A 25,490-nucleotide genomic window follows, 5' to 3' on the forward strand; every position below is an offset into this window, starting at 1 on the left:
TTTTTTTTAATTCTGATTGCAACCTACTACATTCAACTTCATGAGTTGCCAATGGGTCACAGTCTGAAAGACACTTGTAAAAGGATGTGTATTTACCAGGCCTCCTAATGATAATTCAATGTTTCTAAATTGTTCCTTTCACAAACAATGCTGGATCTCCTTATACAGGTCTCATTGTGCACACGTGTGAGGATTTCTCTAGTCAGATAGATAGCAAGAAGTGGAATTGCTGGGTCTAAACACATTCACATTTTTTTAATGGGCAAAGGATTTGAAAATATACAAAAGGCTAATAAGCACATGAAAAAATGTTCAACATCATTAGTCGTTAGGGAAATGCAAATCAATACCACAATGAGATACCCTGTCACATCCCCAAGGATAGCTATAAGCAAAGACAGACAATACCAAGTGTTGACACGGCAATGGAGAAATAAGAACCCTCATATACTGCTGGTGAGCATGTGAGATGGTGCAGCCACTTTGGAAGAGTTGGGCAGTTCCCTCAAAATGTTAAACATACAGAATTACCATATGACCCAGCAACCCTACTCCCAGAGAAACAAAAATTTATGTCCACACAAAAACTTGTACACAAATAAGTGTTTATAGCAACATTATTCATAAGAGCCAAAAAAGCAGAAACAACCCAAATGTCATCAACCAATGAATGAATAAACAAAATATGGATCAATACATGTATATAATGGAATACTATTCAGGCACAGAAAGGAATGAAGTACTAATACATGCTACAACATGGATGAACCTCACAAAAGACCACATATAGTAAAATCCCATTTATATGAAATGTCCGGAATAGGCAAATCTATAGACAAAAAGTAGATTGTGGTTGCCTAGGGCTGGGGGAAGGGGAAGGAGGAGAAATGTGGAATGTTATAGACTAAATGTTTGTGGCCCCCCAGAATTCATATGATGAAACCCTACCCACCCACCCCCCAAGTGATAGTATTAGGAGGTGGGCCTTTGGGAGGTAGTTAAGTCTAGATGAGGTAATGAGGGTGGAACCCTCGGGAATGGGATTAGTGCCCTTAAGGGTTCCCAGAGCTCTTGCTTCCTCTCTCTGCTCTCCACCATGTGAGGATACAATGAGAAGTATCAATAGGTAGTCTGCAACCCAGAAGAGGGTCCTCACTAGAACCTGACCATGCTGGCACCCTGATCTTGGACTTCCAGTCTCTAGAACCGTGAGAAATAAACTTCTGTTGTCTATAAGTCACCCAGTCTATAGTTTTTTTGTTACAGCAGCCCAAGCTAAGACAGGGAGTGAATGTTAATGGGCACAGGGTTTCTTTTTTGGATGATGAAAATGTTCTAAAATTACGATTATGGTGATGACTGCACAACTCTGTAAATATACTAAAAAAAAACACATTGAATAGTATATTTCAAATGGGTGAACTTTACGGCATACAAATCAGATTTCAGTAAAGCTGTTAGAAGAAAAACACAAGGCACATTTTTAACGCCAAACTGTGTTCCACGAAGACTGTACCAGTTGACACTCTGTTGTGCACTTTTTCACACAGTGATTACAAAGCAGCATTTTACTACTAAATATGGAGCCTGTATTCACGGTATTTATCTTTTCAAAAGGAGACTGAACAAAATTGATTCATTCAACAAATATTTGTTGAGCCTCTACCATGTGCCAGACACAGTTCTAGGGCAGATACAGTGGGGGAAGAAGCCAGATGTGCTCCCTGCTCTCACTGAGCTAACACTGGCGACAGAGAGCACCTCCTCAAACCTCACAGCCTAGGGGTACCTCTGGTCCAAGGTCGGCCTTGGATTAAGCTTTCAAGCCTTCACCAGAAATTTCATTCGACCATCCTCTTTCTCAACCTCCTTCTACAAAATCCATAAAGGCACTCTTTGCCTGAGAAAGTACAAACTGTACAAAACTACAGGAAACATGTCTTTCTGGTCTGCCCCTAACTAGGCAGCAAGCACTTAATGGCCATGTACTTGAGGAACCCATAGATGTACAAGCCTGGGCCAGGCCTTAGGAAGCTCACAGGGAGAGGCAGAATCCTGGGCTTGAAAACAAACGGGTGAACCCAGGGGTGTGGGCACAGAGGACTTTGTCCAGGAAACGGTACAACATGGTAACAGTAAAACAAAAACAGCCAACATTTAATGTACTCCCCAGTCGGTGCTAGGTACTTAATACATACAATCTTGCTTCATCCACAAAGTCACCCAACAAAACAGATATTATCACTGAAGAGAAACTGAGGATTAGGAGGGTTAAGCGAATTACGCAAGCAGCACAGCTAGTGACTGGCTGAGGCAGGATGCAGACGCAGACATCCTGCGTACAAAGTGCAGGTTCTTTCGACACCATCAGGCAGGACCTAATGAAGGGCCTTAGCTCAGGCGAGGCTCCAGGGGCCGGAGCTCTTGGGGCACCCACAGGTGATCAGGTTTGGAGAGAATAACACACACTGACCTAATTCAACAGAAGTTCAAGGACAAACTGGACTCTGGTCTAGTCTCTAAAACTGGGGCTTGGACGTAAGCAAGCAGAAGAGTACTCATGTTAGCATAAAAAGAGATTTTACTGCAGGGATTTTTCTCATCCACTGTGACCACCTGACGGAGAAGCGGACTCTCTCAGGACATTTCTGCCACTCTTTGAGGGCCAGTTCAAGCACCAGCAGCCCCAAAAAATCCTCCCAGAATCCTCTCAGAATTGGTTCAGAGAACTGGCTGGAAGGCAAGACATGGTACTGATAGCCAGGCTTTGGAGTCTGTAGGCCTGGATTTAAATCCTGGCTCGATCATGTACTTTTTGTGGGATCCCAGACCGTTCACGTCACCTCTCTGGACCTCAGGGTCCTCACCTGTAAACGGGGGATAAAACTGTCACCCCACCAGATCATTGTTTATTCAGTGATGTAACAAATGGTTACTGAGCCCCTACTACGAGCCAGATACCAGATTAGGAAGTCGGCTTACAAAGATGATCAACATGCAGCCCCTGCTCTCACGTAGGTCAGAGTCTAACCTGGGAGACAGACAAGTTAACAGTCATACCTGCAGTGGCCAGTACAGGAACCACCAGCCACCTGGACCTACTGAGCACCTGAAATGTGGCTCATTCAAGTTGAGAAGGGCCGTAAGTGTAAAACACATACTGGACTTCAAAGACTTAGTAAGATCAAAAAGAAGGTAAAATAGCTCATTAATAATTTTTTTCACAAGTTAGAATGATAATATACGGAAATATTGGGTTAAATAAAACATATTATTAACATTAATTTCACCAGTCTCTTTTTACTTTTTGAATGTGGTTATTAGAAAGTTTTAAATTACATACGTGGCTCAAATTATATGCTGACTGGACCACACTAGTTAATAAAATTCAGTGAAGTCATGGGACTTCCCTGGCAGCCCAGTGGTTAAGACTCTGAGCTTCCACTGCAGGAGGTGTGGGTTCGATCCCTGGTCGGGGAACTAAGATCCTGCATGCCGCGTAGTGTGGCCAAAAAAAAAACAAAAAAATTCAGTGAAGTCAATGAGGGCTGTGAACAGGTCAGTGATGGGGGGACTAGAGGAGAACAGAGGGCCCAGGTGGGGATAGGGGGATATCAGTGAAGACTTCCTGGCAGTACCATCTAAACTGAGACCTGAAAAATAATAAGGCAAAGGGGGGGGGGAGGGGGGAGGGGGGAGGGGGGAGGGAGGGCAATCCAGGCCGCAGGAACAGCGAGTGCACAGGCCCAGCTGTAAGAAAGAACAAGGCAGATCATTCATAACAGTTTGGCAGCCAGCAAGAGTGACGGGCTTGGGGAGGAGACAGGGAAGGAAGAGGGAGGACAGGAGGTTAGTGAGGTAGATGCGCCAGAGTATAAAGAACTCGGAAGCCATATTAAAGAACTTCATCCTGAGGGCAGAGAGGAGCCAGGGAGGGTATGAAGCAGGTGAGTAAGAGATTAGTTACCAGGAATGTATGCAGCACCAGGGTCACCAGCAAAGGCAGGGAGAGGAGGGAAAGGAGAATATCTGATGCTCTGTTGAGCTGCTACTCTGGGTCAACCCTTAAACCCTTTTAGACTCACCCATGTTACAGATAATGAAAACTGAGGCTCACAGAGGGTGACTTGCCCAAGGTCACAGGATTGTTAAGTGGCAGAATTGGGACTGAAACCCAGTTAGGTCTAGGTCCCAAAACCCAAGTGCTTGGCCAATTGGTGCTGAGATGTGAAAAGCTGTCTGAGAGAATAATAATGGGCTTTACCTTAACGGCAATGAAAAGCATTAAACACGTAAAGCAGCAGACTGTGACAATCAGATATATATTTTAAAAAGAGCTTTGAAGCTGTAGTATAAAAGGCTATCAGAGGTGTGAAGGAAGCCAGGACAGTCCAGAGGAAAGGTCGCACTGCAATATACTGGGGCAGCAGCAGAAAGATGAAGAGAAAGGGACGTGAGGAACTACCTTAGGATCCAATTAGCAGGAGCTGCAAAGGGCCTTGCTCTGTGCCTGATAACTAGTAGGTTCTCAGTAAACAGAGTAACCATTTGTCCAAGGTTTGCCCAAGACAGGACCTGTTTATGCCTGCTGCTCGGGCATAAATTAATTGTGCCCATTTTACTCTTAAAACCGTCCAGATTTGCACAACAAATAACATGTCACCGTTTCAGTTAGGATCTGTTGACTACAAGAAGCAGCCTGTCCCTAGCAGAGCTGGATAAACACTGCAGATTCTCAGTTAGGGATCACCTCTGAGACCTTCTACCCTCTCCCCAACAAGGAGCCCAGGACAACCAAAGGGCCCCAACCCTGCAGCAGTGCAGAGCTTTGTCAGGCATTCCTACCAGGAGAGACCCCTGCCGCAGCAGCAATGTGGACACCAACTGCCTCTTGGGACAGGTGCATTGGGAGGCCACTCTCAGACATTATTCCCCAATTTGTATTACTGTTGATGATAATGACAACACCGAATCTTTTTCTTTTTTTATCTTTTGGCCTCGCCCCGTGGCACGTGGAATCTTAGTTCTCCCACCAAGGATCGAACCCGCACCCCCTGCATTGATGTCGTCGAGTCTTAACCACTGGGCCGCCAGGGAAGTCCCCCGAATCAATGAGGGGGGACAATCAATCAATCAATCAATTTGAGCCCCCGTTAGGGCTCAAATGCACCTGAGATCAGTAAACTGAGCCCAAGAGAGCCCATTTTTTAAGCACTGATTATATGCCAGGCACTACTCCTGCCAAGCAAATTGCTGGGTGGGCATCTTCTCTTTGGATCCTCACCCCAACTCTGTTGGGTGGATATTACTACCAGCCTCCTTTTACAGATGGGGAAGTAGATTAAACCATTTTATCAAGGTCATACAGCTAGTTAGTTTAAAGGGCTGGATTTGAATCCAGTTCTGTTCAGCTCCAGCCAAGGTTCCTAACCACTGCACTCCATGGCCCGAGTCTTGGTGGCCACTATGTGACCCCATAAGCAAAGTCTGGACAGACCAACTGCACTCCCCATAATGAAAGCAAATCCCCAAACCAGCATGAACCATCAAGTACCCTCAAAGTCCCCGCCCCTCAACCAGCCCCCACTAATTGCACACTCCAAGAGGTCCCCATCTCCCACCCTTTCAGAGAACCCTTTACCTGTCCCTCACCTCCTCTTCAAAGTATGTCCCCAAACGCGAGAGGCGGGCGTGGGGCAGGTCGGGACCTCCCAACCACCTACACTCAGTATCAGTGGGCGGGTCCCCAAAGAGATCCCCCCCCAAGAAACCCATCCCACATACTGCCCACGTCCAGAACCCTCAAACACCCAAAGAGCAAACCCCAAGTCTCGGATGGAGCAAACCCCCATCAGCGGGAACCCCCGGCCTGGTTACCGCGAACCCCCAAAGGCCGGGCCGCACCTGCAGCCGCTGCGTATCCCGGGGAGGGTGACGTCCTCTTCCAACACCGAGTCCATCATGGACACAGAGGAGGTGGTGGCGTTGGTGTCTGGCGGCGTCGCCACTGGTTTCCCTCCCCACCCCCGCCCCCGGTCGCGACCCGCCCGGCTCCCCAGGTCCCCGCCCCCTCCAACCCAGGTCTCGTTCGGACTCCGGCGGCGCCGCTGGAATTCAAACCGCAGCCGCTGCCATCTTTCCCGGCGCTTCTTCCTACGGAAATGAGGCGGGGTCACCGAGGCGCGCGCTGTGAAGCCGACCGGCCGGGCCCCGAGGCCGGGCCGGGCAGCGCGGGCGGGCGCCATCTTAACTAATGGCAGGGGGCGTTTGCACTTGCGCCAGTAAGACTTAAGGAAAGAGAGGCAGGATGCCATTTTTAGTGAGGGCACTCGGCCGAGGCCAGGGCAGGTGCCATCTTTGTTGAGGGCTGAATCGGCCTTGGGCCGTTAATTTAAGCGGGAGATGGGACTCCAGCACCTCTCGGGACCCGCAGAGTTCCTAACCAGGTGTGTACTTTTCTAGAATAACTCCGAACCTTAGGGTCTGGGCATCCCAAAGGCTTCCGTCTTGAGTTGAAACTCAGATAATCTGGTGCTGCCTCGCTTTAGAAAAATCCGACCTAAAGCAGTAATTTGCACACTTAGTTTGAAACGAAGAAGCTCATCCGTATGAGCCTAGTGGTCAGGGACTCTCCCTCTCCAATCTCTCACCTGGTGAACCTTTATTACCGTTAGGGCTCAAATGCACCTGAGATCAGTAAACTGAGCCCAAGAGAGAGGAAAGTCTCGCCGAAGGTCACGTACCATAAGTCGGTCAACTGGAGCCAGACTCGTGGTTCCTGCCAACTATATCCGAGCTCTCTGCATAACCCTGGCTGCCTTTCTTAAAGCAAATAGCAATCACCAAACACCTAGATAATTTGGCAGAGCTTGGCCAGTGAAATCGACCTTCCTCTCTTCACTCAGTGTTGCTACCCTTTCTCTGCAGACTGTCAGGACTGTTCTCAGTGCTGCCTGAAAATAACTTGAAAAGATGAGTGACTGGGTAGATGTACGTGTCCTCCGTCAGCCTCGGTTTGCTCGTTCTTTCCAAAAGAGGCCTTCTTTAATCCTCTAATCTACATCAAGCCCTTTCTTGTATTCTTAGCAATCTGTGCTTTTCCTCTGTGGTGCTTACCACATTTTGCAGTTCTATACTTCCGTATATAATTTTTTTAACTGTATCCCTTTTGCTGTAGACTGGAAGCTCGGTGAGGGCAAAGACTGTGTTCTGAATTGTTCACGGCTGTATCCCCAACACCTAGCACTGTGCCTGCCACCCAGCAGATGTTTAAACAGATATGTTGAGTGAGTGATTCAATCAATCTGGAAAATGGGGCTAATACCTATCCTGCAAAGGGTTTTTTATAATCCATTTTATTGAAGAATTATTGATTTACAATGTTGTGTTAGTTTCTGCTGTACAGCAAAGTGATTCAGTTACATGTATATACATATATATATTCTTTTTCATATTCTTTTCCATATAGTTTATTACAGAATATTGAATATAGTTCCCAGTGCTATACAGTAGGACCTTGTTGTTTATCCATTCTATAAATAATAGTTTGCATATTATCCTGCAAGGTTTTTGTGACAATGTGGAGATGACCTAAGATACCTTTAGTAGCTCAGTCAATGGTAATCCCATCTCTCTGTCTCTCTCTTTCTCTCTCTCATACACACACACACACACACACACACACACACACCTTTAGTGAAGGCTACAAGGCTCATGGTCCTGCACCTGTCCCTCTTACATTCCTAGATCTTCAACCACTCCCAGAATCAGCAATAAAATAACAGCCTGAAAGAGAGTGGGCAGGAACCAGCTGGCACACAGGGAAGGGGCAGTCCCTGAATCCCTGGAACCAGCAGTCCTTGCCAATGCTAAGTTCAACCAATGAGATGACTGTGTCCAAAAGCAGGGAAGCTGGGGTGTCAGGATTCCTGCCCTGGTTCTGCCACTGACTCTGTGACCTTTGCCAGACTGCTCCTCTTCTCTGGGCCTCAGTTTCCCCAGCTGTAAAACAAGAGGGTGAGACTGGATGGATGTCTCAGGACTTCACAGCGCTGGAGCAGATTTCTTTGTGTCGATTTCAAAGCTACTCACGAACAACCAGCTCTATTCTGGTGAGGGAGTCTGAGTTCCAAATCATCACTTCCCAGATGAAGGAACTAACTTTCCATCCAGCAGATGAAAGCTCTTGAGAAAGGACACAAGGAAGAGGATGTGCACAGTTTGACATTCCTTACGTGACACTGGTACCGGGTATATCACAGGCGCCACCGCATCTCACCCTCACAACCACCCTCAGCATAGGTGCTACTGTTAGCCCCATTTCTCTCACAGATGAGAAGACTGAGGCTGAAAGAGGTAAAAATAATTTATGGTCTCCCTGCTGCTAAGTGGCAGAGCTGGGATTTGAGCCCAGGTCCCTCTGAACCCCAAAACCCTTATTGTTTCAGGAAGCCTGTCTTCTCTCTTTGTTTTTCTCCACTTTAGAATTTAGGATTAAGAGGTGAGGTCTACATCAGACAATGGTATTTCAGGGGTGTGTTCACCAGACTCTACTCCTTGGGCATGTGCTTCAGGGCGGCCACGAGATGAACCTGAGTGTGGGCAGTATAATTTCAGGACTGGAAGTCTGGGCGCCTGCATTCTGACTTTGGAAAGTCCTCCAACTTATCCTGGGACCTGGCGTCCCTTCCCCTTGCTCCTCCTTGGTTTTTCCTGTGTAAAATGGGACAGACAATGCTGAGCTCACTCGGTTACATTAGATACTTTGGAATCTATAAAGGAGAAAGAGCCGGGGAGGAATTCTCCTTATGATTAATCCATTGCCCATTCGGTGAATGGCCATATTCCTGGCTTGTGTGCTAAACATTTTAGTGAAACTGGAAACTGAAAATAGAATCAATTGCACAAAAGATGGGCTATTTGGGAAGTTGTTTTCCTGTTTTCATGGTCAGGGACGAAGCCCTTTGCCCTGTCTCTGTCTCACCATGGCCTTTCTTTCTGCCAAGCCTGGAGGTGACGTCACTACCACCAGCTGTTTGGGCTCTCTGGCGCCATCTCCTTGACGACAGCCACCCAGCCACAAAGCTGGCATTATTATTTCCTTGGGCAAGGTCATATTGAATGGCTGGGAGGAAGTCGCTTGCAGCCAGATGTTTCTCATTAGGGTAGAACCCTCAAGACACAGGAGCTGCCATTACTAACGGCAAGAATAACTTTTTATAGCATCAATACATGCACACTGCTACTTTGCACTATTTCATTTTATCCTTAGAACACTGTGAAGTAGATTGGGATGACTGCCCTGCTCTTCAGGTCAGGAAACAAGACTCAGGGAGGGAAAGAGATTTGCCCAAGGCCGCACTTCCTTCCTTCCTTTCTCTCTCTCTCTCTCTCTCTCTCTTTCTCTCTTTCTTCCTTAGCTTTTTGTTTAGAAATAATTTCAGGCTTAGAAAAAAGTTGCAAAAGTGTGCAAAGATTTCCCTGTGTAGCCTTCACCCAGCTTCCTAAATTACTAACATTTTAGGATTGGCCAAAAAGTTCGTTTGGATTCTTCCGTGCCATCTTACAGAAAAACCCGAATAAACTTTTTGGCCAACCCAATACATAACCATAGCACAATTGTCAAAAATAAGAAATTACATTGATAGGATACGATTCACTACAAACATTTTTAAATTTTTTTTTTTTTTAACATTTTTAAATTTAATCAATTTTCCCATTAATGCCATTTTTCTGGCTCAGGATCCAATCCAGGATTTGACATTGCATTTAGCTGTTATGTCTCATCACCCTCCTCCAATCTGTGGCAATTCCTCTGTCCATGCCTTTCATGATGTTGACACTTCAGAAAAGTTCTTGCCAGTTATTTGATAGAATGTTCCTATTTTGGGGTTCGTGTTGCGTTTCCTCACGATAAAACTGAGGTTGTGCACTTTTGGCAAAAGTACCACGAAAGTGATGCTGTGCCTTTCTCAGGTACCAGGAGGCAGATGATGTTAATATGTCTCATTAATTGGTGCTGTTAACTCTGTTTTCTTGCGTAAGGTGGTATCTGCCAAGATTCTCCATGGTAAAATTACTATTTTTTATAATTGATAAAAATCTTGTGTTGATATTTGAAACTATGTAAATATCCTGTTTTTCATCAAATTTCCACCCACTTATTTTAGCATCCATTGATAATTCTTTTTTTTTTTTTTTGGCTGCATTGGGTCTTCATTGCTGCGCACGGGCTTTCTCTAGTTGCAGTGAGCGGGGGCTACTCTTCCTTGCGGTGTGCGAGCTTCTCTTTGTGGTGGCTTCTCTTGTTGCTGAACACGGGCTCTAGGTGCACAGGCTTCAGTAGTTGTGGCACGTGGGCTCAGTAGTTGTGGCTTGCAGGCTCAGTAGTTGTAGCACACAGGCTTAGTTGCTCCCCAGCATGTGGGATCTTCCTGGACCAGGGCTCAAACCCGTGTCCCTTGCATTGGCAGGCAGATTCTTAACCACTGCGCCACCAGGGAAGTCCCCATTGATAATTCTTACCCAAAACAATTATCAAAGTGCTGTTTGCCAGTTGATGATGTCCTGTTTTCATCATTCCTTCTATCTTTATTAATTGGAACTCTACTGTAAGGAAGAGCTTTCTCTTCTCCCCCATTTATTCAGTTGTTTATTTAAACCAGTATGAACTCGTGGATATTTGCTTTATTTTGTGAGTTAAAATACATTACTATCATTATTTCTTTTGTTACCCAAATTGTCCTAGATTTGGCCAAGTCACCCTTTGAATACATAGGTGTGCCAAGATTCAAACCCAGGTCTGTCTGGTCCCAAGGTCAGCAGTATTTCTGGCTTGTCACCTGCCGCCTTGCTCACAAGAACTCTTCCCAGCCAACCCTCACCACCAGCAGTCCCTGACCAGTTCCCAATTGTTACCCACTGTCTTCCCCATAGTGTGCTCGGTCGCTAAGCCAGTGATGCCTTCTAGGACCAGCGTCTAACCCCAGGCTGTGCACATAGCTCAATGCCAGTTTGCCAAATTAACTCAAGTCCTGACTTCTCAAGATGGGAAGAAAACTGAGAAATACCCCATACCAAGGGAAGAGCATGTAGATTATTAGGCTAGAGAGGGTAATACACATCAACACCATATGATCTCAGACCTGCCAATTCTACTTTCTGAGCTTCTTTTCTTACCTGTAAACTCAGTACATTAAACAAAAACATTAAGGCTCCCTTCAACTCTGACATTCCATGAATAACTGATATCAGTTACCATGTACTGAGTGCTTTCTGTGTGCCAGGCACTATGTTGAAACCTTACATTCAATCCTCACAATAACCATTTGAAACAGGGACTGATTATGCTCCAATTTTATAGTTGACAAAACTGAGGCTTAGAGAGGAGAGGGATTTGCCTGGCCATCCAGCTGCGAAATGTTGGAGCTGGGAGCTGAACCCAAATTTTATTCTAAATCCCAGGCTCTTAATCACTATGCCATTTGCCTTTCATTGAATTACTAGTATCCCTGCAGTCACCAGCTGGTTAAAATGCAGATAAGTAATTATAAATCAAAGTAAAACATTTTAAGTACTTTGTTAGTATAAGAAAAATAAGTGTAAGATTCTAGGGACACAAAGAAAAGAGATGAGTCATTCTGACTGAGAGGTTGGGGGAAGGTGTTTTATAAGCAAGATCTATGCCCTGCAGAAGCAGGGTAGAAACCTGTATATGCCATATGGGTACCAGCTGCTCACTTTTTAACACCAGCAGAAATAAAGTAAAATTGCTATTTGATGCAACGCCATTTACAAAGCCCATGTCACTTTCTTTGATGCCGTCTCATAATTCAGACGTTTGTTATCCTTTATGAATAAGGAAACTGATTCTCAAGAGACATGAACTGATTTTCCCAAAGTCACACAATAAGCTAGTGACAGAGAAAGAAACTTGGACCTCAGTTTTCTAATTCCCAAAAGGTGGTGCTCCTGAATTTTTTTTTTTTTTTTTTTGAAACTTACAGAAGGTATCACAAATCAAGATCTCCCTGCCTAAATTGATCTTGCTCAGTACCATGGCCAGATCCCCACGCAGCTAAACCCAGAGGCTTGGCTGTAAGAGAGTCAAAGACTTCTGGGAAAACTGTCCTAAGGTACCAGGGAAAGCTTTCAAGCACCCTTCCCAGCTGCACACTTGACTATGTAAAACAGCAACAGCTGTAGGCAAAGAAGGATAATTGAACTAATCAATTGTCTGGACATTTTGCAGGTTAGAAGAATCTTGATGTCTTAATAGTGATTAAATGTGGTGAATTCCTAATAAAAGAACAGACCAGGACCTCGCGAAGGTGGACCTCAAAGAGGTGGCTGCAGCACCTGTTTCCTCAAAGGGATCAATGTAAAGGCCCTTTGCCTTTGCATGTGCCTTCCCCTCTGTGTGGCAAGCCACCAGGTACACTGCACAGGTTGTGCCCTGTTGAGGACACCCAGCCAAGGACGGGCGGAGGCTTGAAATCCAGCCCATGCTCTGCTTGCCAGGCTGTGGGCTCTGCCTCCCAAGCTGAGTCCATTCCAAAGCAGGGGCATCTCTTCCTAACTCTCCCAAAGGAACTCTTTGTGCTAGTGGTTCTTTTTTTTTTTTTTTTAATATTTATTTATTTGGCTGCACCAGGTCTTAGTTGCGGCACGCAGGATCTTTGTTGCCATGTGTGGGATCTTTAGTTGCGGGATGTGATGTCTAGTTCCATGACCAGGGATCGAACCTGGGCCTCCTGCATTGGGAGCGTGGAATCCCAGCCACTGGACCACCAGGGATGTCCCTGTGCTAGTGGTTCTTAAGAGTCTAGAATACCTTTCCTTCCTCTTCTCTGTCTAATTCCCAGAGTTTCCCCAACCATAGTTGAAGAGAATGTCCTGGGCCACAATCTGTATAGCTGCCCCACCTCTGAACTTCCAGAACACCCTGGTCTTATTTATGGCACTTACACAGCTCTATAACCGTCCATTAACTTGCCTGTCTCCTCTATTAGACTGAGCTCCTTGAGAACAGGACTTTATTTTGAATTAATTTTATTGAGATATAATTTGTATGCAGTAAAATGCACCCAGTTTAAGTATACATTCTGATGTATTTTGACAAACGTGTACACCCATGTAACCACCACCACAGCCAAGGTATAGAGCAGTGCTCTCCAAAAGAACTTTCCGGGATGATGGAAATGTTCTGAATTAGCACTGTCCAATAGGGTAGCCACTGGCCACGTGTGGCTGTTGAACCCTGGAATTGTGGTTATGGGAATGAGGAACTTAAGTCTTTTAACTTTTTTGTGGGGGAAGGGCCTCACCTTGTAGCATGCGGGATCTTAGTTCCCCGACCAGGGATGTAACCCATGCCCCCTGTGGTGGAAGCACACAGTCTTAACCACTGGACCGCCACGGAAGTCCCAGTTTTTATCTTTTTTTGAAGTATAGTTGATTTACAATATTGGGTTAGTTTCAGGCATACAACATAGTAATTCGTTTTTTGCTTTGTTTTTTTGCAGATTATACTCCGTTATAGGTTATTACAAGACATTGGGTATAATTCCCTGTGCTATACAGGGAGAGAGGAAAGGACCTACCATTCATTATAGATGTGGCATGTGCTGGGGTGCTTCACATATGATTTCATTTAACCTCAGTGCAACCTTAAGAGGTCAGCATCATTATTCCTTCTACAGGTAAGGACAGTAGGATTAAGAGCCATCAGTTATCTTGCCCAGGATACTACAGTGTGGAGCCTGCACTGGAATCCTCTCTGCTTCCAAAGCTGATACTCTTTGTACTACAACCTATTGTGTTTTAGAACTCAGTTAAAGAGCTTTTTCTACTGATGTTCCAAGATGCATCCTTTCATTAGTAATAGCTAAGTAACCTATATTGTTGTTTGCTGGGAAACTCAGCTAAATTAGGTGCCAATTACTAATGTAGCCTTAGCCTAGCTTTGCTGGTATACTTCTACCTCCTCTTTGGTATACTAAACTGGTACTTTCATCCTTTATTTAGTGGTTTAATGATCTCTGTCTTTTAATACAAAAGGTGAGGTACGGATTATAAGTAAATGAAGTTCATTCTTTACTCAGGACCAATACCTGTTAACACTGCTACCTTTTCATTTTAACTGAAGGAGATTCAAAATGTAACTGTTGCCAAACTCTGATCCTTGCTCCGGCATATAAAGGCCTCTCCATTTCAGACAATTGCTTTGGGGATTAATGGCCCATTGGAGTCTATACAATTTGCTTAATTGCCCCCAAATTATTATCTCAACTAAAACAGAATCTTAAGAGACAACCATTAATGTCTTTATCCTTGTCTGGAAGAATCTCATCTCTTGGCAAAAATAACTTCTTCAATTGAAACTGGATAATCCCCTGGCCATGGTGATTAAAGATAACAATGGCTCATTTAAAAAATGTTTTGGGGGAATTAAAAAGCTGAGATTTAGCCTGTTCTGCAAGCTATTGAAAATAAAGGCAGGAAGGGGAGGACAACAAAAGCATCCATATATCAGACTAAGTTTGCTTCCTACCCAGTCAGCACAGGTCACAATGTCTGAGGATATGCAATCCAGTCTGTGGGCGAGATCTCTCTCTGCACTATAGGCGTGAGGTTCATCGGCACCATTCCGCTGAAGGAAATTTTGTGCTGTTTGTTCCCAGTGTCACTCAGAAACATCCCTATTTACAAATGACTTGGTGCTGCCCCAGATAACAGTCTATTTGGTTTTTGGTTTAGGCTTGCATTACTTTAAAGCTTACAAACTGCAGTTCTTACATGCCTTTACCATATTTACCAGAGTAAACCCTGCAGTACAGCAGATTCCATCACTCATTCATTCACTAACATTTATTAAGCACCTTTTGGTACCAGGGCTACGCTTGGCAATGGCATTAAAAGATATATACAGTCCCAGCCCTCAACCTGAACAGATGATTTGATAGTAGAGAGTATCATCATCATCATCTTCTTCTTTATCATGTTATTATCATGAATGAATGTTGGATTTTGTCAAACACTTTTTCTGCATCTATTGAGATAGTCATCTTAAGATTTTTTTCAGTCTGTGTGAATTTCATTGATTTTCAAATATCACACCAACCATGCATTCATGGAATAAATTCCAGTTGGTCGTGAAATACTATCTTTATATATATATATATATATATATATATATAATTATTAAATTATATATTAAATATATTTTATGTATTGCTGTATTTAATTTGCTTAAGTTTTCTTAGAAATATTTGTATCTGTGTTCTGTCTGTAGTTTTTCTTTTCTGTGATGTCTGTCTGGTTTTGGCATCAGGGTAATGCTAGTCTAATATAATGAATTGGGCAGTATTATCTCCTTTTTAATTTTCTGGGCCAAGTTTGTGTGGAATTGATATTATGTTTCATGGAATTCACCAGCGAAGCTATCTGGGCCTGGAGTTTCCTTTGTGGAAGGTTGTTAAATATAAATTCAATGTCTTTAATAGTTATAGGGCTCCTTAGGTTATCTGTTTGAGTGAGCTTTGGTAACCTGTGTCTTTCAACGAATCTGTACATTTCACCTGTCATCAAATTTATTGGCATAAACTTCTCTTATTATCCTTTTAATGTCTGTAGGATCTATAGTGACATCCCCTTATTACTGGGTTTTTAAAAAAATTTTCATGATCATTCTGGCTGGAAATTTATCAATTTTATTGAATTTCTCAACTTCTAGTTCATTGATCTTTTGTTTTCTTTTATATTTATTTTTGCCCTTATTTTTATTCTTTCTTATCTTCTGCTTACTTGAGGTTTATTTTTCTCTTCCTTTTCTAGTTTAAGATAGAATCTTAGGTCACTGATTCGAGATCTTTCTTCTCTAATATAAACACTCAGTGCTTTGAACTTCCCTCTAAGCACTGCTTCAGCTGCATCCCACAAATTTGAAATGTTGTGTTTTCATTTTCAGTCAGTTCAAAATACTTTCTATTTTATTCATTTCTTCTTTGACCCATGTGTTATTTACAAGCATGTTAGTTTTTAAGTATTTCAGAATTTTCCAGATATATGTCTGTTACTAATTTTTAATTTAATTCCATGCAGAGAACATATTTTGTATGATTTAACATTTTTTAATTTAAGACTTATTTTATGGCCCAGTGTATGGTCTGTCTTGGTAAATGTTCCATGTACAGTTGAAAGGAATGTATATCCTGCTATTGTTGACTGAGTGTTCCATGTCAATTAGGTCAAGTTGGTGACAAGTACTCTGTATCCTTACTACTCTTCTGTCTACTTGTTCTATATGTTATTGAGAGAAGGGTTGCAATCTCCAACTGTAATTGTGCTTTTTCCTATTTCCCTTTTCAGTACTATCAGTTTTTGCTTCATGTGTACTGAAGCTCTGTTCTTAAGTGCATAAATATTTAGGATTTTTATACCCTCCTGATGAATTTATTCTTTTAGCATTATGAAATAAAATGTAGTGGATTTGCTTTGTTTCTTTAGTACAGATATCACCAAGTTATGATATTTCCGTCTAAACATTTTCTGTATATGCATTTTTTCAAGAGTTGAAATCATGTGTATCCATCAGTTTTTATCCTATTAAAAATTTTCACCATAACATGTTACATAAATATCAGAGTATACGTGTATGTGTGTATACACACACACAGTGTTTAAAAAGAATACAATGAAAACCCATGTACACACACACTACTTAAGAAAGAATATTACCAATACCTTTGGAGTCATCTGTGCATGCCCCTCTCCCTTCCAAGGTTATCTTTACTTTTGTATTAATCATTCGTTTTCCTTTACAGTTTTCCCACATAATGTATTTTTAAACAACATATTCCATTTCCCATTTTTGGCCATTATATAAAAGAAATTATATTGTATATATTCTATGACTAGCTTTTTTTGCATGACATTATGTTCTGAGACTCATCCATGATGTATATAGCTGTACTTCATTCATTCATTTTCAACTACTGTATAAAATTCTGTTCAGAGTATATGGATAGACCACAATTTATCCATTCTTCTACTGACAAACAATTGGGATATTTCCAGTTATTTTGCTATAACAAATGATACTGCAATGAAGAGTTTGAAACGCAGGTCCTGGTACACATACATAAGAGCTTCTCTAAACTGTATACCAGAAGTAGAATTGCATGCACATTTTCAAAATATTCTATTTTTTTCACTTAATTTTAATTCTGTTTTTAATCATTCTTCCTTAGTCTTTTTTTTTTTTATAAACTTATTTATTTATTTGTTTATTTTTGGCTGTGTTGGGTCTGTTGCTGCATGCAGGCTTTCTCTAGTTGCGGCAGGCGGGTGCTACTCTTTGTTGTGGTGCACGGGCTTCTCATTGCGGTGGCTTCTCTTGTTGTGGAGCACGTTGCTCTAGGCACGCGGGCTTCAGTAGTTGTGGCTTGCAGGCTCTAGAGCTCAGGTTCAGTAGTTGTGGCGCACGGGCTTAACTGCTCCGCAGCATGTGGGATCTTCCCGGACCAGGGGTCAAACCCACGTCCCCTGCATTGGCATGCGGATTCTTAACCACTGCACCACGAGAGAAGCCCCATTCATCCTTATTATTAATGACAGTATGTTAATTCAGCAGGTGTATGCACTAAGCCATGTCTCTGTTGTTGAACATCTAGAGTTTGTCTCCATTTTTTTGAACTTTATACACGACTCTGGGGGAAAAAAAAATTTTTTTTTGCCACAGAAGTCTCTGCTTTTTAGGTCATTTCCTTATGAGAGATTCCCAGAAGTGGATTTCTTGAATCAAGGCTGTACCAATTTACATTCAGTGGGAGAGGGGATTATTGCTGAAATACATAAAGTAATCCCCATCCCAATAGCTGTTAATCCTTTCGGGATCATAGATCCTTTAGATACTGTGATTAAGGGTATGGACCTTTTCTCCAGGAAAAAAAACCACACACAAATTGTTTATATTCACAAGTAAGCATACAATCTCAAGAGTTTCTCAGACCCTCTGAACCCTGTATGCTGACATCTCTATTAAATAAGAAACATTGTCTTACCCACTGAATATAAAATTTCTTATAATACCTCACCAAATAAGTTCACAGACCAACTGTTGTATCTGTCAAACACTTTTTGTTTTAAACCACCATTTACTGAGTACCCATAACATGCCAGCACTGTGCCAGATACAAGAGACAGAAGAGGAAATGCTCCTGGCTTCAAGGAATGCAGTCTACTGAGGAAGACATAATATAACAAGTATTTGTAATAAAATATGTGCAATAAGAGAGGTCTTCATTAGGCAAATGGAGATATAAATTAAGGACTTATCAACCTTCTTTTATCAAGGGTTTGCAAAGAATGAATAAACATTCTCAAGGATGTTATAGATAGAAGAAACAGTACCAGCAAAGGGAGAAAGACATCATATAACCTGGCATATATAGGAAATTATACATGAGTTTATACAGTTGGGTTAGAATGGTAGTGAGCATAAGGAAGGGCGAAGACTCTTCCTTATTTGGAGCAGAGATTAAGAAAAACCTATTGACATTACAGGACTTTAGCAACTGGTCTGACAACACAAAGGAAACCACAGAAGAAGATCTCCTCCCAAACACTTCCTTTATTACCCAAACCTACTCATATTACATACAAAGAAAACATTTTGCCTGTTTTCTCTGCAACTGTCTGAAGTTCAGTGTTCAACACACAACATGTGTATTCTTCTTTTTTTTAATTTATTTATTTTATTTATTTATTTTTGGCTGCATTGGGTCTTCGTTGCTCTGCGCAGGCTTCCTCTAGTTGCGGCGACTGGGGGCTACTCTCTGTTGCAGTGCGCGGGCTTCTCCCTGAGGTGGCTTCTCTTGTTGTGGAGCATGGGCTCTAGAGCACAGGCTCAGTTAGTTGTGGCACACGGGCTCGGTAGTTGTGGCTCGTGGGCTCTAGAGCACAGGCTCAGTAGTTGTGGCACACGGGCTTAGTTGCTCTGCGGCATGTGGGATCTTCCCGGACCAGGGACCGAACCCGTGTCCCCTGCATTGGCAGGCGGACTCTCAATCACTGCGCCACCAGGGAAGCCCCAAAAACAGGATTTTAAAGTTCAAATATCAACCAGCTGAAGCTGAATAAACCAACTGAAGTTTATAAAGCTCTCAGGACAAAGCCCTGACTTATTTTTTCTTCTTTTTCAGGGTACCCCTTGGATCTCTAGATGGCATCCTTTGAGCTTTGTCAAAATAGAGGATCTCCAAGGGTACCTCAAAAGAGTAAAACGATGTATTCTCATTACAGGTTATCTAACAGACACATAGAACATGGTTCCCTTCATATTCTAAAGAAAGGACATTTTTTACATGCATGAAAAAGAAATCCAAAAGGAGCAAGTTTTTTCTGTAATATTTTCATGGAAAACCCAATGGATCTCATTGGAGTCAAGTAAAAGCACAAACAAGAATATATGTTAATATATGCTTTTTTCTCAGGGTGTTTTGTTTTGTTCTGAGAGGGGGGAATCTTCTTCGTGTGGCATTTCTTTTCCTAAGTGGAAAACATTCTTTAAAGGAACTTCTTAAAACAGAAAGCATGGTCAGTAAATGAAGGGTTCAAAGACTTTCATGAAGTGGTTTGAAAATAAGTAATCTGTGACGTATATTAAAAGACTTCCAAAAACTCTGACCACATAAAAAAGTAAAACAACAAATCTACAATAGGTACAAATTATATACATTTATTTTTTAATAATTTTAAATAACACTCTTGTATAAATTCTTTCATATATTCAAATCATACACAAATTTAGAAATGCATCATGAAGCCTAGTACAGCATATGCATGAGACATGTTTTTAAAATTTGTGTTAGAATTTTAGTGACATAAATACAAGTTTAATGTTTCAGAAACACTCCCCAATTGCTTGGGCTTAAATTTAACGTAGTACAGAGTGCTTGTGCCTAGCATGAAAACGTCACTGTAAATCAGTTAGCTCTTGGACTAGTGCAGACCTAAAGCCCGGGCTCACGTTCTAGGGCTGCTGGTTCAGTTACTGCGTATGCATGATAAGTAAGAAAGGTTCCCAATGGCTTTTGAAAAAGCATCATTCATCCACTGACACTGTGATGATCCAGAACTGTTCTAGTCCATGTGATGTCATTTGACTTCTTCCGCTGAATCAGTGTGTTCTTCCTGCTTCTCCCCTTGGCATAATCACTGGCTCGGGGCTGAAGGGAAAACTTGCATTAACCTTCCGTTACTCCCCTGCACACACCAAACTCATTTTAGCTTCCAAATTCCTATCAAGATGATCATAATAGACCAAAGGTTCTTCGTGGATGAGGCCAGAAATGCCCTCTTTGCTCTAACAGATTACATTGGGTTGCTTTTTACTTCTCTGACATTTCTGTCAGAGAGCTTTCCTTGACATATATAAATTCAACTCCTTCCCACATACCTCAAAATACAAGAACCAGGGAATGTTCATTATAAGCGGTGCTATGTTCACCATATGTGCTACAGAAAATACACGACCAAGGTGAATGATTTAATAACCCAGTCCAAACTGAGGCTGTCAGGAAGAAGTACTGTTGCTTCAGCTCTCTGGCTCCAAAATAGCACAAGAAGGACTAAGTGTCCTCAAGGCACTCAGCTGACCAAAATGAACTAGTGGGTCAGTGAGTATTGCTTTAGTGGCCAATTTTCTGGGAATATTGGGGCTAGAGAGTAGACATATAATTTGATGCTTCCACAAATCCTCTCCCCCCAAATCTCTCTCCTCCCATTCCACATCTGCTCTGTTCTCCTCTCTTAAAATTCAGGTATCCCTAAGAGTAACACAGTAGGTCCATAGGACCTTAGTACAAATGAGGTTTAGTTTTTATTATCATTTTTCTCTATAACTGGAGAAATTCCATTAGAAGAGACCTCTGGGAGGTAGAGGATGGAGGGAGGGAGGGAGGGAGGGAGGGAGGGGAAAGTAAGGGAGGACAGACATACTTAACAACACTACCGAGGGCATCTGTCAGAAATGCGGAAGGGCTTACTAAAACGAATTAATGAAGATAAAAGTATCACTTAATAGCAGTATCTGTCATTCATCAATAAGATTCATACTAGTCTTATGTCATTTGAAAATAAACACATTCCTAATCCTTAGACAAAAATTCTTCCAATATTAGTCTTTCTAAAGGACGTATGGGATCCTGGTGCTAAACGCCATAGTTCACGGGGATCATGCCTTTAGAGAAATGACTATTGTGCAATGTATTCCATACTGGTTTCCTAGTCTGATTTTGGTTGTAGATCACTTCATGATTGATTTCATTTTAGAGCAAAATTATTTCCACCAGCAGAAGCATGGGACACTAAAGAATATTATTTAAAACAGATTTTAAGACCTTAATTTTTTCCATCAGGACAAATTGAGAACATGACCTAGGAGCTGTTCATAAATATTTAAAGGTAAACGTTCTTTGTGATTCAGTTTTTGCAATATCTTTTAAAGTGTGTTTCATGGAATCTCTACATGGCCAGAATCCAGACTATTTGGCTTTGGCTCTTAGACCCCAACAAACTCTTTCTTCCTCTGTTCGGTTAACTTCTGTTTAACAAACGCTTATTTCTCACCATCCTCAATCCCTGGCTTGAGGGGGTAGTAATCTGGGGGAAAGGCAGGTATGTCACTTTACACAATTCCTTGGAACTACGCACTGCACAGTCTATACACGCATATGTGGCAGCTGCTGGGGAAATCAGGTTTTCTTTCCCTGCTTGGAAGGATTAGTTCACTTTAATGAAGCACAAACTGGTATTTTTATTTTCTTATCACCAATACTGGCTTCAGCGAGTAATCCTCCTGTGTTCTTTCCACAAAGTCCTTCATGGCTGTATGGCCCTGGATTGTACCTTGTACTTAGAAAAATTAGAAACGTTCACAGATGGGACTCTTCCTCCCAGCCTTCTTGTGTTCATGGCTGGGCAGTTTCTGCACAAGCATATGGTTGAAAGAACATGTGCTTCAGAGTTAGGAGTCCTGATTCCAAGCCTAATAATGACATATTATATAGCTTTGAACAAGACATTTAACCTCACCTATAAAATGGGAACAACAATTACTTCCTCAGGGGCCTATGGTGAGGAACAAAGGACACACATATAGAAAGATGCTTTGCACACTGCAAAGGGCTACAGAGATAGTAACTAATTTTAATGTAATGTAATCTCTACTTTCACGAACAATGGCCAAATATTCGGAGCACCTAAGGTCAATAGAAGCAGGTTACCTGCCTGTGCGTCCTCCAGAGCATCGTCTCCAAACCCTGAGAACAACTACAGAGGGATGACCGAATTCCAGGCATTTCTCTGGGGAAGTTAGGCAAAGGTATCAACTTGGATTTCCTAGGTCTAATCTTTGTTTTTTTTTTCTAACCACTTGACAGTTTGCTCTCCTTCCTAATAAATATCTATATTTGACTTCTGGCTGCTTTTCCTGGCTTGCTTAATCTACAATCTGTCAATATCATAATTAGATGAGAGCAAAGGTAGAGAGGGCCTCTAAGAAAAAACTGCGTCTAAAAGCAAGGACTAACTATACCCACTCAACTACAGAGCTACCCTCTAACCAGACAAGAAGAAGATACAAGAACTGTAGCACTGCAGAGAGATGGTACACACCTCATGGCATGTGAGTGACAGGCTACGTTCAAATGTAGGAAGTATTTTGGGGTGGGGGGAGAATATAAATATTTCACAGGCATGATATTTCACAGGGGATCCCAAGTAATATGATGGCTTTTCTTTTGGAACTAAAATATTTCTAATTCCTTTGGAAGACTATGTTTTACATTAAAAAAATTTCTTTAATGAGGATATGTTCTACATTAATCTATGTAAAATATATAGAGGCTAATGTCTAATTAGGTGAGTAGTTTGGAGAGTGCAGCCTGTGTCCCAGCTTAACAAACACTGTCTTCAAAATCTATTGCTTGAATCTATAGGAAGCCAAGACCATAGAACTCTACTTTTAGATTGAAAAAGGGAAAGAAAAATTAGAAACACCCAACCTCTTATAAATTTCAACAGTGTCCAAAGAGGGACTAAAAATGACTGATGCTCACCAGAGTCCCAGCTCTAGCAATATTGCCATCTATGTTACAGTATTTTAACCCCATATTTTCTTTTTACAACTCCATTAACTGCTGTACAAATAAATTCTAGATGATAAAATATGACATGATTTTTTTTACAAATAGATACAAATACAATGCTGACCAGATATTCTACATTAACTATATACACCTTATTTCTCTAGAGGCAGGAATATTCTTATTTTTAGACAACTTATCATTTACACTGAGACCCTAAGGAGGACCATCAGCTTCCTGCTCCCAGATGTTGCCTTCCTCTCTCTACCATTAGAAGCTTATCCTGTGCTTTAATCTTATCATTGAGCAAGAATTCTGGAAGGAAAAATCAAACCCTTCTAAAGATCTTCTTGGGACTTTTCTGCCCCTATTCTGGAAATAATCAAGGTTGTTTATTGTGATACAGCCCCAACATCAGCTTTTCCTCAATGAATATCACCCCTGACCCCTCCTTTAAAAAAATGTGTTTCAGGAATGGAGATGAAGTCTTCTGGCAGTCCTTTCCCCCTCCACATCCATCATCCTGTTTCCGCTGGTCTGATAAACACTTCCCCAGGAGTCTATTTGGAGGTCAAAGTGGATTTGGGCTGCACTATGCGGTTCCGCCTTTCTATACTCCCATGTGGTTTGGTACAAAAATATACTTTACTTCAAGTCCTTATTGTCAGTGACTGCTTCAGATCTTCATGGGAAATCTAAGAGTAATAGGCTAAGTACATTATAAATTTGTACCTGAAAATTTCAGATGCACTATATGCCTTTGCTTTCTCATCGCAGTGACTCTACCCAGGCTTTGTTTGGCCCAGGGGCGGACGCTGTTTTAGTAAGCACTGTGGTCTCACAATCCTGGAGAACAGCTCTAGCTCCTTAGGCTTTATAGTTATGTATTGGTGTCGTCAGGGTCAGTTGCCCATTGGGAGCCACTTCATTGCCATCATCTTCCAACAATCCTGACACATCTGCATTGGGAATGCTGTCATGGTAGCTGCTGAAACTGATATTGTCTTCTTTTAGCTCAATGGTCCAAAAGGGGGCGTTGAGTTTCCGGTTTTGGTACTCCCGGTACATATATACGGCCCCCACAAAACCCATCAGCAGCACCACCACGATGATGATGACTGTCAAAATGATGATGTTAAACTGGGTCCATGATACGTCAGCTAAAGCTGATGTGCTATTTTCAGCAGAGCTTACTGAAAAGATAGTCTGCAGGGTTGTAGGGGTAAATGTACTATTTATAACAGGGGTGGGCACTGATGTGGTCAAAGAGGCATTGGAAACCAAAATGGTAGAACCTTCAGGTGTTGGAACAATAACTTCTGAAAATAAAAACAGAGAATGAAATGTAAAAGACAAAACATTTTGTTTTAAGAAACCATAAAAGAAATACACATGGGAGTGGAAATTGATATGGGATGTTGACATGATACTCTGCTTTAAGGTAATGCAAGTTAAAAATAACTTTTTAAGAAATATCATGAAAAGAATCAGGGTCTAGAAAGCTAGATTATTACATCCATGGCTGTTATCCAAAATGTATAATATCTATGCTAAAATCTTTGGGAAAATTCTAATGTTGGAGTTTTCCAACCTTTTCTACTCTTGAATAGATTCATACAAATTCCTGAAAAGGTAGTAAATATGTCACTAGAGACTTCTAAATCACTTGGTTAAAAGTGATTTAGATAATAATCATTTGAACTAAGATAAGTTCAACATGTCTGATGGCATTTCATAAAGGTAAAATTCTCTTCAATGGAGGCAAAAACAAAATAGGAAAAATTGTATTTCTAGTTACTTCTGAAAAACACAATTTAAATATCCAAAGTTGATATGAGCCAAGACAGAAAACAGCCATTGCAAGCGTAGTGATTCTTCCTTTATGTAGATTATAGCTATTTTATAACTAAGGTACTATACTTTGTACTTTTAATGCAGCATAGCTCAGTAGAAATACCAAAAGCTTTGGAATCAAGTAGAACTGTGTGGCAATAAATAAGTCAGTTAATTTTTTTTTTTTTTTTTTAATGCTATTCTTGTCTGCTTACATTCTTTTTATTTATGTATGTATGGCTGTGTTGGGCCTTTGTTTCTGTGCGAGGGCTTTCCCTAGCTGCGGCAAGCGGGGGCCACTCTTCATCGCGGTGCGCGGGCCTCTCACTATCCCGGCCTCTCGTTGCCGAGCACAGGCTCCAGACGCGCAGGCTCAGTAATTGTGGCTCACGGGCCCAGCCGCTCCGCGGCATGTGGGATCCTCCCAGACCAGGGCTCGAACCCGCGCCCCCCGCACCGGCAGGCAGACTCTCAACCACTGCGCCACCAGGGAAGCCCAAGTCAGTTAAT

At 42.1% G+C, this 25,490-nt stretch overlaps 2 protein-coding genes across 8 annotated transcripts in view; both read right to left on the reverse strand.

Annotated features, from left to right (window-relative positions):
- Positions 1-6,053, reverse strand: part of CDK5RAP2 (CDK5 regulatory subunit associated protein 2) — a 181,442-nt gene extending 175,389 nt beyond the window's left edge. For 4 of the 5 annotated variants that reach the window (XM_082402197.1, XM_082402195.1, XM_082402196.1 and 1 more), the window contains exon 1: positions 5,905-6,053. In XM_082402197.1, the coding sequence (XP_082258323.1) occupies positions 5,905-5,963 (59 nt within the window). In that variant the 5' untranslated portion in view covers positions 5,964-6,053. The remainder of the gene's footprint in view (positions 1-5,904) is intronic. The other variant, XM_082402198.1, reaches the window with a different exon arrangement.
- Positions 6,054-19,717: 13,664 nt separating this feature from the next.
- MEGF9 (multiple EGF like domains 9) overlaps positions 19,718-25,490 on the reverse strand; it is an 85,409-nt gene continuing 79,636 nt past the window's right edge. For 2 of the 3 annotated variants that reach the window (XM_082402265.1, XM_082402264.1), the window contains one exon: positions 19,718-24,466. In XM_082402265.1, coding sequence (XP_082258391.1) covers positions 24,015-24,466 — 452 coding nt within the window. In that variant the 3' untranslated portion in view covers positions 19,718-24,014. The remainder of the gene's footprint in view (positions 24,467-25,490) is intronic. The other variant, XR_014247502.1, reaches the window with a different exon arrangement.

This window comes from Balaenoptera borealis (assembly GCF_965194805.1).
Source record: "Balaenoptera borealis genome assembly, chromosome: 8".
Taxonomy (NCBI): Eukaryota; Metazoa; Chordata; class Mammalia; order Artiodactyla; family Balaenopteridae; genus Balaenoptera; species Balaenoptera borealis.